At 39.4% G+C, this 11,874-nt stretch overlaps 2 protein-coding genes across 2 annotated transcripts; both read right to left on the bottom strand.

Moving 5' to 3' along the window:
- Positions 1 to 2,564: 2,564 nt before the first annotated feature.
- Positions 2,565 to 3,750, bottom strand: RB195_016902 (uncharacterized protein; the record flags this gene model as incomplete). Its single annotated transcript, XM_064183640.1, has 5 exons — positions 2,565 to 2,659; positions 2,716 to 2,869; positions 2,936 to 3,097; positions 3,570 to 3,633; positions 3,692 to 3,750. 5 exons carry the CDS (start codon positions 3,748 to 3,750, stop codon positions 2,565 to 2,567), a joined length of 534 nt encoding a protein of 177 aa, XP_064039521.1.
- A 4,315-nt stretch (positions 3,751 to 8,065) lies between these two features.
- Positions 8,066 to 10,328, bottom strand: RB195_016901 (uncharacterized protein; the record flags this gene model as incomplete). Its single annotated transcript, XM_013450005.2, has 5 exons — positions 8,066 to 8,160; positions 8,215 to 8,368; positions 8,435 to 8,596; positions 10,147 to 10,210; positions 10,270 to 10,328. 5 exons carry the CDS (start codon positions 10,326 to 10,328, stop codon positions 8,066 to 8,068), a joined length of 534 nt encoding a protein of 177 aa, XP_013305459.2.
- Positions 10,329 to 11,874: the final 1,546 nt, after the last annotated feature.

The following is an 11,874-nucleotide window of genomic DNA, read 5'->3' as shown; positions in this document are numbered from 1 at the left end:
CTGTTGTAGACATCCGAACATCCGATGATTATCGTATAGCAACCAGTCAACATTATGAAAATAATTGTTCGAAGAAGAATAGTTACCAACAAAAAAGTAACATAGTCGTCAAATGAGTGGTGGAAGAAGCTTAACGTTGAAATAACGGTGGAAGAAGCTTAACGTTTATTGTTTAAGAGCATGGGCGTAAGGATGACGTCGAGACTTCTGTCGGGTGAGGGGTGGGGGGAAGAGGGGTGATTCCACCTTTCGGACGAAGTCAGCCAGCTTTGGAAAGAAATTGAGAAAAGCCGAAAAAGATATATTAAAGCGCCTCGAACTAATGTGACCAACAACCAAGTTAAGGTTGCCAAAAATTATTTTTTTCTTCGGTTCTTAGAAACGGCGGAGTCGGATAGCATGTTTGTGGGTTCTTATCATCGCAATAAGAGCTGTTCACGGGGCTGCGTTCGAAAATGCAACGAAGTTACGCTAAAATTCAGGGCATAAATTTTCTGTCAGCAGCAAATTACCCTTCTAACAATCCGAGTACTAACAGAAACTTATACAAGTGGACGAACACTTCCTTTACTTCTTTTAGCCCCATCAGAGCGGCAGGCATTGTAGGGATGATTCTCTGGACACTGGCGAAGTACAGTAGTAGACGCATATGAGTGGTAGGTGCGATCATACCACACGATCTTACTATGATTTACTCCATGCACAACAAAATGAATACGTGAAGATTTCGACTCTAATTAGGCCTCTTTTTTGTGGATCGCAATTTCCTTCAATCATTATAGCATTGTGAATAAAATATTTACAGATGAAGCGCAAATGTAAATGTTTTGGTTGAAATGCCGGATCGAAACAAACAAAAAAAAACAGAACGGGTGATGAGCTTGCAGGATCCAGTGCAGAAGATTATTAATTTCATTGCTATCCTATGAGGCTGATCCTCTAAAACAAATACAGCAATCGGATCTAGAACCAGCAATGAGATGGAATGCACAAACGCCTCATTTAACCGAATAAAAATATACCCTGAATCCGATCAAGGGCGAAAAACAGCAATAATTACTTCCTACAGAGTGCAGCAAACGCAAAAAGAAACCAGAAGTATCATGATCATACATGGATTCGTACAGGAAAATCACACAGAAAAATGCTGCGACCTTACTAACGTCTTAAAAGAATTTGCTACTACTGAGGTTATGGACGTCAACAGATGCTTTCGATAAATATTGCTGAGCACATGTTTAGCCGTAAACTTTATCGATGAGTATCTCGATCAACTCAGAATAGTAGTAGAGGAATTTTTTTTTTACCTTGTGCCGCTAATGGACCCACTTTGTTTTTGCGGAAGACCACGACTTGTCTCATTACCTTCAGCTATACGTATTACTTTCAGCTATACGTCTCTATCATACGAAGAACAACAACCCTTAGCCATTCAATCCTAACCAGGTTGCGTCGCCTTTCCTAATCGAATCAATGCTCAACTACAGAACTATCTGTATTTGAGTAAATTCCAAGTTCGACCTTCTTTGAATCCTTGGCATCGTAGAGTTTGATTGTGTACTACTTTTTGAGTAGAACCAAGATTGTTATTGATCCTTGTTCTGGCTAACGTTTCAGCGTCGTCGCCTTCTTCAGAATCTGGAAAATCAAAGACACGTGCAATCGACTCTCTCGAACGCCTCGTCATCCCACAATATACGACTTAGCAAACAGATTATTCAAAGGCAACTTCAGAAAAGCAGACCACCATAGCGCTCATCTTGATAGCCACAAAATCGTGATGTTAGCGGACCACCAGTTATTAGAGTTGCGCCGCTAGTAGTAACTAATAACGATGTCCCCGCCTCTGACCCCGTACGTCAAAACCCGCAAAGGTCTTGATATGGCGCCAGCTCGTTGGTCACACCGATGCATTCTTCTTTACGATTCATGATTAGACTTTTGACCGTGATATAAAACGCTTCCAATGTTTTTCGCACCAGAACGTCTGATTCGCGTGCTAAGATATTAATATATTGATGTTGTCTCTATTTGTTTTCCTAATAGCTTCTCGGATGGCTTAAGGGGCTTTCGGATAGTCGACAATCGTAGCCTCTAGAACCTTCTGCGCAATGTATTATAACCGGCCCTTTTAACTAATAAGCTGACTAATAAATTATGTAAAACACTTAACATTCACTGAACTGAAAAATTAATTTGAATGAGATAGACTCGTTAGGATTTCTGTTGATCAGATAATGGTTTAAACTATAAATTCGCTAGGATAACGAACTGTCAAACGACTCAATACATAGCAACACACCATTGTAGACACTGAAATTTATCTCGTTGCTAGGGACTTTGACATCATCTAAAGCTATTCCGAACCAATGTCTTTGTAATGTTACCTCGTGCTACACCAACAAAAATCTTTCAAAAGTCTATAAAGTTGAACAGTTAAACACAGCGCAGTCGTATCACTCATTTGCTCGTTCTTATCTTTATTTCGCTTCAAAAAAAGATAAAAGCGTTCATTCTTTACTACTTTTAATTAAGGGCACAAATCACTTCAGTCGTCTTTGCTTTCAATCTTTTGCAATACCGATTACACCACATGCAAGACGAGCACCGGCATTTCCTGTCCTCAATGATTCCGCTTTTTTATCACCAGTTCCTTTTCCTGGAACAGTGAACTGTTCAACAAGTAAAGGTAGGTAATAAAGTATAAATTCTCACCAAGATCATCAGGTAGGTCATGAACGACAAATGCACGGCCAACCACTGAGTGTTTTCCGTAAAGCGTTACTTGGTCATCGTTCTTGAGAATATTAGCAACCCCATTCGCTTCAGCTCTGACGCTGCCAAGATCGCCAATATGACGCACACAGTCCTCAACGGGAGAATTTTTTACTTCAAAAACATAGTGAAAAATAAGTAAAAAAGAAATAAGAACCACCTTAGGTGCTCCATGATTCTTTCCGAAAGGATTGTAATGGGGTCCAGCAGAAGCGCAACCATTTGTCAAATCCCCAAACTCGTGAATATGAAAACCATGCCTGGTGTTAGGCTTGAAACCTATTATCGTCCCTTCGATGGTGACAGGATCGTACTTTGATCTCTAAATTCAGCAAATGAGGAAGTGAGTGAGTGCTAGAAAGGAACGAATAAGTCAGTAATGAATTCTCAATTTCCGAAGATCTTTCTACTTCATCACATTGCATAGTTCCAAATTCTTCTCCATCTTAAAGACATCACGAGGCTCCCACGATTCTGAGGTGGTACGGATTTAAGGTGAAGAAGTATTCGTATATAGGATCGTAGATTATGGAGAGGTGGGTGATTCCGTCCATTTCTTCCCAATTACCGCAAAAAAACGGCCCGGAAGATGTTGTGCCGCACACGGCTGGCGAGCTTCAGTCGAACTCCTTGTAGAAAATAGTGCGCCAGAACGCCTGAAGCCGATCTTCCTAGCCGTTTTCTACGGCAATTAGAAAGAAGCGGACGGAATATACGAATACTCCACCTGAAATCCGTACCACTTCAGATTCGTGGAAAAATAATAACAATATCAATATCAACAGGATTGGCACCTGATTGATCCAAACCGTCCCTTTTACTGTTCCATTTCCCCTCAACACTGCGACTGCTCGTTTGCTAAAAAGCGGTATAGACAAGTAGTATTTCTTGTACAATTCAAAATGATTGGACTAACGAGTTTATTCCATGGAACGATGAAATGAGGAGGATCACTATGATGCTGACTTGGATCATCTGAAAACTGTATGATCAAACAAAGGAAGAAGAACAGCATTTTTTCTCCGAATTGACTTACTTTTCTAGCGGAAACGTTGAAATATTTTTAATAATTTAGAGCTAGTGAATGGAGAAACGAAGAAAATTGTTGAGATTTCATATGAGAATGGCTTCATCTAAAATTCTAGGGGGTTTTAACGACATTAGAGACCAGAAACTGGCTAGTTTAGTTAGAAACTGCCAACAGCATCGCTTTTTAAAACTTAGTTCAATTGACTTAGCATTCTAATTCAAGAGTTAAACTATTCTTTTTAGTGTAAAAAATTACAGAGTGGGAAAAATGATTTCATGCAGAGATGTTCCTATTCGAATGCTTGAGGGTTTTAAAGATTTCAAAATTAGAAATTTTCTCCCTTGGTAAGTGCACATTGTATTAGGTTGTCCCCTAACTTTCTTTTCACGGTAGTCAACACTTCAATTAACAGCAACTTCCCTTCCTTGCCAATGGAATCAACAATCTATCACGTCGATGATAAAGATCCACAAACTCAAATTCTGAAAATCTTTGGCAGTCTGATGAAAATTAGACGAGGTTTATTCACACATTTACAAGAAAACATTAGTAAATGGCAAAAGTTGTTGAGAAGAATCCCAGTTGAAAAAAAATAAGATTTCAACAGTGCAGAATAACCATACAAATTTATGCGTTTCCAAAAAAAAAAACCTCGAAACGGTACACCACCCATTCGCGCTAAGGTTTTCCTCTGTTACCTTCCAACGTACCAATTCCCTTAAATCATTTTCTCTTCCGTCGTCATACTACGAACAAACTTACTTTAGGAAGGAAGGGTGCTTCAACAAGTTCTCTCCGCCGTGAAAGATCAATCGAAGAACAACTTTTACTTTACTTCACTATGCAGTAAAAGTAGACTAGGAACAGTAAGTGCATTTAGAATCTCGTTAACCTTTTTCAGCCTTCACACTCAGGCAAAGAGTCACCTTACTTTTGGAGAGAGCAGTTATTACTATCACGTTACTACTGCGAACGTTTCTCAGCTTCATGCTGTTCCGCAAAATCGGAGTTGACCTTTTCAGCGGGCTTCACAAAGATCCTTTCTATCACAGGATCTTTGCTAACGGTTGTTTTCCTTTCGATATTAGTCCATGGTCTAACGAATCTCACAAGTCTACTCCACGCAACGGTCTTGACCCGGATCTTAAAACTATGTGCACAAGTGATGGAACAAGAACAGCAAGATCACTTTTTCCGAAATGACTCAATTTTTTGATGTAAATGTTGCACCATTTTTTATGATGAAGAAACCGAGAATGAAAAGAATGATTTCGTACAATAATGCAACATTCAGAAGGCTTTAAAGACGTTGAAGAGAAGAGGAAACTCCCGAGTTTGGTGAAAGGGGCACTGTACAAGCTACAAGGGATGTTTTGGTTAAAGACATCACTCCACGAATCTGAGGTGGTACGGATTTCAAGTGGAGTATTCTTATAAGGGATAGTAGATTATGAAGAGGAAGGTGATTCCGTCCATTTCTTCTTAATTCCCGTAATAACGGACCGGAAGATACGGCTTCGAGCGTTCCGGCGCACTATTTTCTGCACGGAGTTTGACTGGAGCGCGCCGCATCTCCCGGGCCTTTTTTTACGGCAATTAGGAAGAAATGGACGAAATCACCCGCTCTCCATAACCCACTATTCCGTATAAGAATACTACATCTTGAATCTGCACCACCTCAGATTCGTGGGGTGATGCCTTTAATGACATGGAGAGGTTAGCTGGAGTGAAACAGATGAAAACAAAGTGTTCAGTGCCTACCACAGTGCAGTACCACAAAATGAAACCACCAGTATATGAACTAGTTAGTAGACGATGAAGAATGAAAGATCAGAGGATTTGATTACGAAATCCATGATGAGCACCACTTCCACAGTAGAATTACATCTGTATACACAGATGTAATTAAAATTTGCTAAAATAAGAAAAAAGTCTGCAACATCTAGATGCAGAACTCTTCAAAACATCGTTACGTTGCCATCTCATCCTGCATCATTTCACCGGGAGAATACTGTAGGATCATCATTATATCAGGTTTTTTTTCTATATTCGCTGCACTCTGCAGTAAAATTGCATCTGTATACACATTGTTGAAACAAGGACAAGGACTCAGTCCTCGTCGTTACCAGTCACCTCGCCTAAAACGTTGAATTTTTGGGAATGGAGGCGTTCAAAAACGCAAATCTGTTCTTCTCAATCGATTCTTGAATACGATATGATATGATGATGACATATGATTGAATGATTGGAAGGAATTTCATCTCAGAAAATATCTCGTGGCATGAGGGAAAATATTCTTAGCATCCCCAGAGAGCTACAAAATGTAGACTGTTGACTTCATAGCCACAGTAGTAGCAGATTTTTTCAAGATTTTACCAAGGTCGCCGTCTTTTTCTGTATCATTTTCCTTGAAAAATCCTGTGAGATCGTCATACCTAAGGTTTCTTCTTACATTTACTGCACATTGTAGGAAATATCTCCTGCTGTTTTTTTTTGTCCTCGATCGGTTTTCAAGGCATCACTCCACGAATCTGAGGTGGTACGGATTTCAGGTGAAGTATTCGCACACGGGATCGTAGATTATGGAGAGGAGGGTGATTCCGTCCATTTCTTCCTAATTGCCGTAAAAAAACGGCCCGACGACACGGCTTCGAACGATCCGGCGCGCTATTTTCTACAACGAGTTCGATTGGAGCGCGCCAGCCTCGCGCACGTGCCGCATCGTCCAGACCATTTTTGACGGCAATTAGGAAGAAATGGACGGAGTCACCTCCTTTCCAATAACCTACTATCCCGTATAAGATTACTCCACCTGAAATCCGCACCACCTCAGATTCGTGGGATGATGCCTTTAAGGTAGTCTTGTCAGGTTAGATTGGACGCGGATGCGTCCTATCTAATTGGTGGGTCTGGATTCGATTGCAGCATTTTTTTCAGAAGGTTAGTCGTTTATGGTAATAATGGAATCAATAATCTTCTGCACTGGATCCTGCAAGCTCATCACCGTTCTATTTTTTGTTTCGATCCGTTCATCTAGAACGTTTGCATTTCATCTCTATATATTTGCGCACGAAACTTCGAATTGTGCACAACAGTGAACACTATGACAATAGAAACATTGTATCGAATCACCTGTGCTATAATGATTGGAGAAAATTGCGATCCTCAATAAAGACTAATCATAGTCGAAATCTGTACATGTTCATTTTGTCCTGCATGGGATAAATCACAATAAGATCGTTTAGCACGATCGCATCTATCACTCATATGCGTCTACTGCTGCACTTCGTTAGTGCGAGTGAGCAGCTGTGGAACAAAAGGAAACAGGAACTTTTATTGAAGGGACTTTCATTCCTAGGAGTCAAATACAGGAGCAAAGAACAAAAAAGACTATTGATACCTTGTTCACACCTCTTGTTTACCAAATTTTCCGACAACCTGCTTTTGTCCTATTACAATACACTCTCTAGAGAATTCCTTCGATAAACATTGCCGAGTGCTCGTTTAGTTGTAGACTTTGTCGACTGTTGACTTTGTGTTTCTCGATAACATGAGAATAATTATGGAGCTATTTTTCTGTATCTATTGCCGTTAGTTGGTTCTACTTTCTTCTTGTGGGAGTCCAAAACTTCGATTCCTGCTGTTTATCTCGATCATACATTTAAAGACAACTTGTATGCAAACCTTAACGGAGAGAGGTCGCTTTTTATTATTAGTGGTCTTAGCTATGCGTTTTAATCCACCCGAACAAGGCTGGTAGCAGTTTATCGACCACAGAGAGTACCAGAGCCTTGAATCGCTTGAGGCTCTCTCGAATATTCGACCGTGCATTCGCAACTGAACCTCTTGCAAACTCTACTACAACCTTCCCTCCCCTTTCGACTAATAAACTGTATGATTTGAAACTGATTAAACTAAAAATGGTGAAGTTTCCGCGAAATGATTGATGCTATAAGTTTCTTTTCGCCAGCTTAACGGGATAAATCCTACGAAAGTTCTACAAAGTTGCACAGTTGAAGAAAGTGCAGATGTATCACTTGGTTGCTCTGTCACTCCTTTATTTCGTTCTAAAATACTTTTCCTCGAAAGAAATTTGGCATCATTCAAAACGATTGCAAACTCAATATCTACGTAAAGAGCACAGGTGCAACACTTATTTGCCCACTCATACCTTTACTTCGTAGGAGAAGAACCGAAAACATTCACTATTCATATATTTCTATAAAGCGCGCAAGTCACTCCAGTCGTCTTTCTTAGCTTTCAAGGTTTTGTAATACCGATTACACCACATGCTAGGCGAGCACCGGCATTTCCTGTTTTCAATGATTCCTCTTTTTTACTACCACTTCCTCTTCCTGAAACAGTAAACTGTTTAGGAAACAAAAGGATAATAATACACAAGTTCTCACCTAGATCATCATCTAGCTCATGAACGACAAATGCACGGCCAACCACTGAGTGTTTTCCGTGAAGCGTTACTTTGTTATCATACGTGAGAAAATTGGCAACCCCATTTGCGTCAGCTGTGATGCTTCCAAGATCACCAATGTGACGATCAGAGTCCTCAACAGGAGAATTTCTCAGTTCAAAAACATAGTGAAAAATAAGTAAGAGAGAAAGAAGAACAACCTTAGGCCCTCCATGATTCTTTCCGAAAGGATTGTAATGGGATCCAGCAGAAGCGCAACCATTGGTCAAATCTCCAAACTCGTGAATATGAAAACCATGTTTGGAGTTAGGCTTCAAACCTGTTATCATGCCTTCGATAGTGACATGATCGCGAATTTGCCTCTTAATTCAATAATTGGGGAAATGAATCTATGAAAGCACGAATGAATCAATCAGTAATCGGGTTTTTAAAGAACTACTGAGAGGCCTACCAATGGGTCTATGATTAGCACCAGTACTGGCAATCTGCTTTATGAGCAGAATTGAAGAAAGGGTGCTGTCGCGTAAACCAATAATGTTTTGCAGATATATTTATACTGTTGCATCATAACATCAACAAAGTCCGAAATAGGAGAGTTTTTCCGAACGCCCAATGAACAATCGCAATATATAAGACACACAGGAGAATCCTCAAAAGAAGGCTGGCTCCCTTTTCCTCAACACACAAATAAGTGCTTCGAATTGCATTAGTAGAGTAAAGTGGTGTCGCAAAGAAAGTTCCAAGAACATCTTATGGCATGCCAAAACCGCACATCTGACTGCAGTAAAACGCGCAGTGATTCATAATATGTTCATAACGTAATTGTGATAATGGCTGTACATCATATCCGCACTACCAAAGATCTTGCATTTTAAATAGCAATGTTCTACGCAAAAACAAACTTCCTCGTCTGTCTTCCATTCATTTCTGACAGTGTCAGTGCCGCTGTTCAACACAGCAAGCACAATTACGAGATGACGTGATCCTGACTAATATCCCTAATGCGAACTTCAAAAGCCAGCTTGTTAAGAACAGATTCTACGATTGATACTACGTATGCGAAAGATTTATTATTTGTCCTTACGGAAAAACAGACGACTGCGCACAAATGAAGGTAATATATGAGATTGAGTGTTTGATGTGCAATGTAACTTACATTAGATTATTAGACCGGTAGGAATTAGAGGATTAGTGAACATTTGGCAGAAAAACGGCGTAGCAGTTTGATAATACCATTACCAGCCATTAAGATGAGGCCCACAGTGGAAACGATTATGATGTGAAATCCGTTATACTGGCTCACGAAACAGAAATATTGGCAAGAAAAATGTTGGCTGCGTTTTGGATTATTAACGGAAGCCCTACAGTCAATAATAGGAATGAATATTTGTCGATAACGAGTGAGTTTTTGCTAATTGTATCGCTCTGTGACCTACAACTGGCTGATAATGTGTGTGTAGATCAAATCATCTATATCGTCGCTAGTGATCCACACACAGCAATATTCACTCCCTGAAACATTGAGCAAGTAACAAGCGCGTGCAACCAGCCGCGGCACATCCGCTGGAACACCACGTAAGACTATTTCAACGTATATGGTTTCCGTTTTCACTACCCTAAACGATTATCGATGCACTGACCCAGGGTGGTGTAACATTTGACGGAATAAACGTAGGATTGTTCCAATCAATCTATATTTAGGCTTCTGAAAACAGCGAGAAAGCGGAAACGTCAGGCAAATGAAGGGTCCCTTCTCTTCTGAAAACGTCGTAGGCAGCTTATTATAAAGTACACAGCTGGAGAGTTACACAGCTTTCGTTTAATTCCAAACTTCCCACCCTGGTCCTTTTATCAACACCAAATCAGTAGTCTATAGAGAGGATAATAAAAAAAATATCAACAAAACTGATACCTGAGTGATCCAAACCATCCCACTTACTGTTTCATTTCCGTTCAAAATTGCGACTCCACGCATGCTAAAAAAAATCGCCTGACATGTAAAGTAAATTGCATTCGTAAAATTGGATGAACTTACGAGCTTATTCCGTGAACCGATAAAACGAAGAAGATCGCCACGATTTTGATCCTGATCATCTGAAACCTATGGCAGCAAATGAAGGAACAAGAACAGCAGCATCACTTTTTTTTAACTTAATTTAATTTAATTTTAACATTCCAATTTAAATTTAGCATTCTAAATAGGAAAATTATTATTGGATTAAACTTGAACGATTCTCTTATTATAAAGAACAGGAGAGTGGAAAGGAAGATGTCGTGCAAGGGTGCCTTCATTTGGAATGCGTGAGGGTTTTAAATACTTCAAAACCAGAAATTTTCTAGTTTGTCAAACGCACATTCTATTCAGTTCCCCCTTACGTTTCTTTCCACGTTTCTCAACACATCAATTAACAACAACCTTGTTCCTAGAGCAAAAAAATTAACAATCTATAACATCGACAATGAAAACCATCGACTACATACTGTGCTGACTATATTGTTGACATAAAATGTGTGAAATTTGACAATTTCATTTGCATTACCTCTGACGCTGCTAAGATCGCCAACATAACAGGCTCTTAACAATAGAATTTGAAGATTCAAAAATATGGTGGAGAATAACTTTGGAGAAAAATATGAACAATCAAAAGGATGGCCGAAAGGATTGTAATGGAATAGTGTGGAAGCACAACCATTTCTCAAATCTCCAAACTCGTGGACACTCATAAAAATCATTATTGGATTAAAGCGTCAAACCTGTAATGGTGCCTTGCATGGTAAGAAAAACAAATTCTTCTCTCTAAATCCAATAAATGAATTTTTTGAGTGGGAAAATTCTTAGCATTCTCAACTTTTAAAAATCAAATACCTTCAAATTTTCCTATATATTAACATAACGTGAAGAGATACGATTTCATTTACGATAACAGATTTCCGCTGTTTTCAAATTTCCCAGCCTTATCAAAATCGATGCATTGGTCCATAGATGTACTCAGTATTGTCTATAGTGCTGGTCAAATTGACCGAACTAATGAGCTTATTACGTCCAACGATGAAATAAGGAGGTTCGCAACGATGGCGACTCCGTTCATGTAAAAGCCATGTGAACAAACTGAAAAACAAAATAAACAAAATGAAAGAACAAGAACAGCGGCATTGCACTTCTTCTTCGAAATGACTCATCTTTTTAATGCGAACGTTGAACCATTTTTCATAATAAAGAATCGAACATCGAAGGAATGATATCGTGCAGAGATGGACTACCTGGAACGCTGCAGAAATTTGAAGACGTTGAAAATATAATAGAACCTACTTCCTCTGGTCGACTGCAATTATACAGGCTACAGGATGTCCCAGGTAATAACGGGCATGGCTTAGTAGAGGTTTATATGTATTCAATATTGTTTCATTGTGCATACCAGTAAATGAAGTAGCTAAAAAAGATCTGGGGGGGGGGGGAATGTCGGAGGGTTTTATTGCAAAATTCACATGGAACCAAATATCCAATGTAAAATAACATTTTACACACCTTTGTCATCATTAAACCTAATGAAAAAAATAGAATGCTTGGATTCGATTAAACTAAGTAAAAAAACTCCAATTTCCCCTTCTTATTCCATTCTTCAGTACACATATTTGAAAG

Source organism: Necator americanus, chromosome II, assembly GCF_031761385.1.
Source record: "Necator americanus strain Aroian chromosome II, whole genome shotgun sequence".
In the NCBI taxonomy this organism is placed as follows: domain Eukaryota; kingdom Metazoa; phylum Nematoda; class Chromadorea; order Rhabditida; family Ancylostomatidae; genus Necator; species Necator americanus.
The sequence above is the reverse complement of the archived record's forward strand: the minus strand, read 5'-3'. Positions and strand labels throughout refer to the sequence as shown.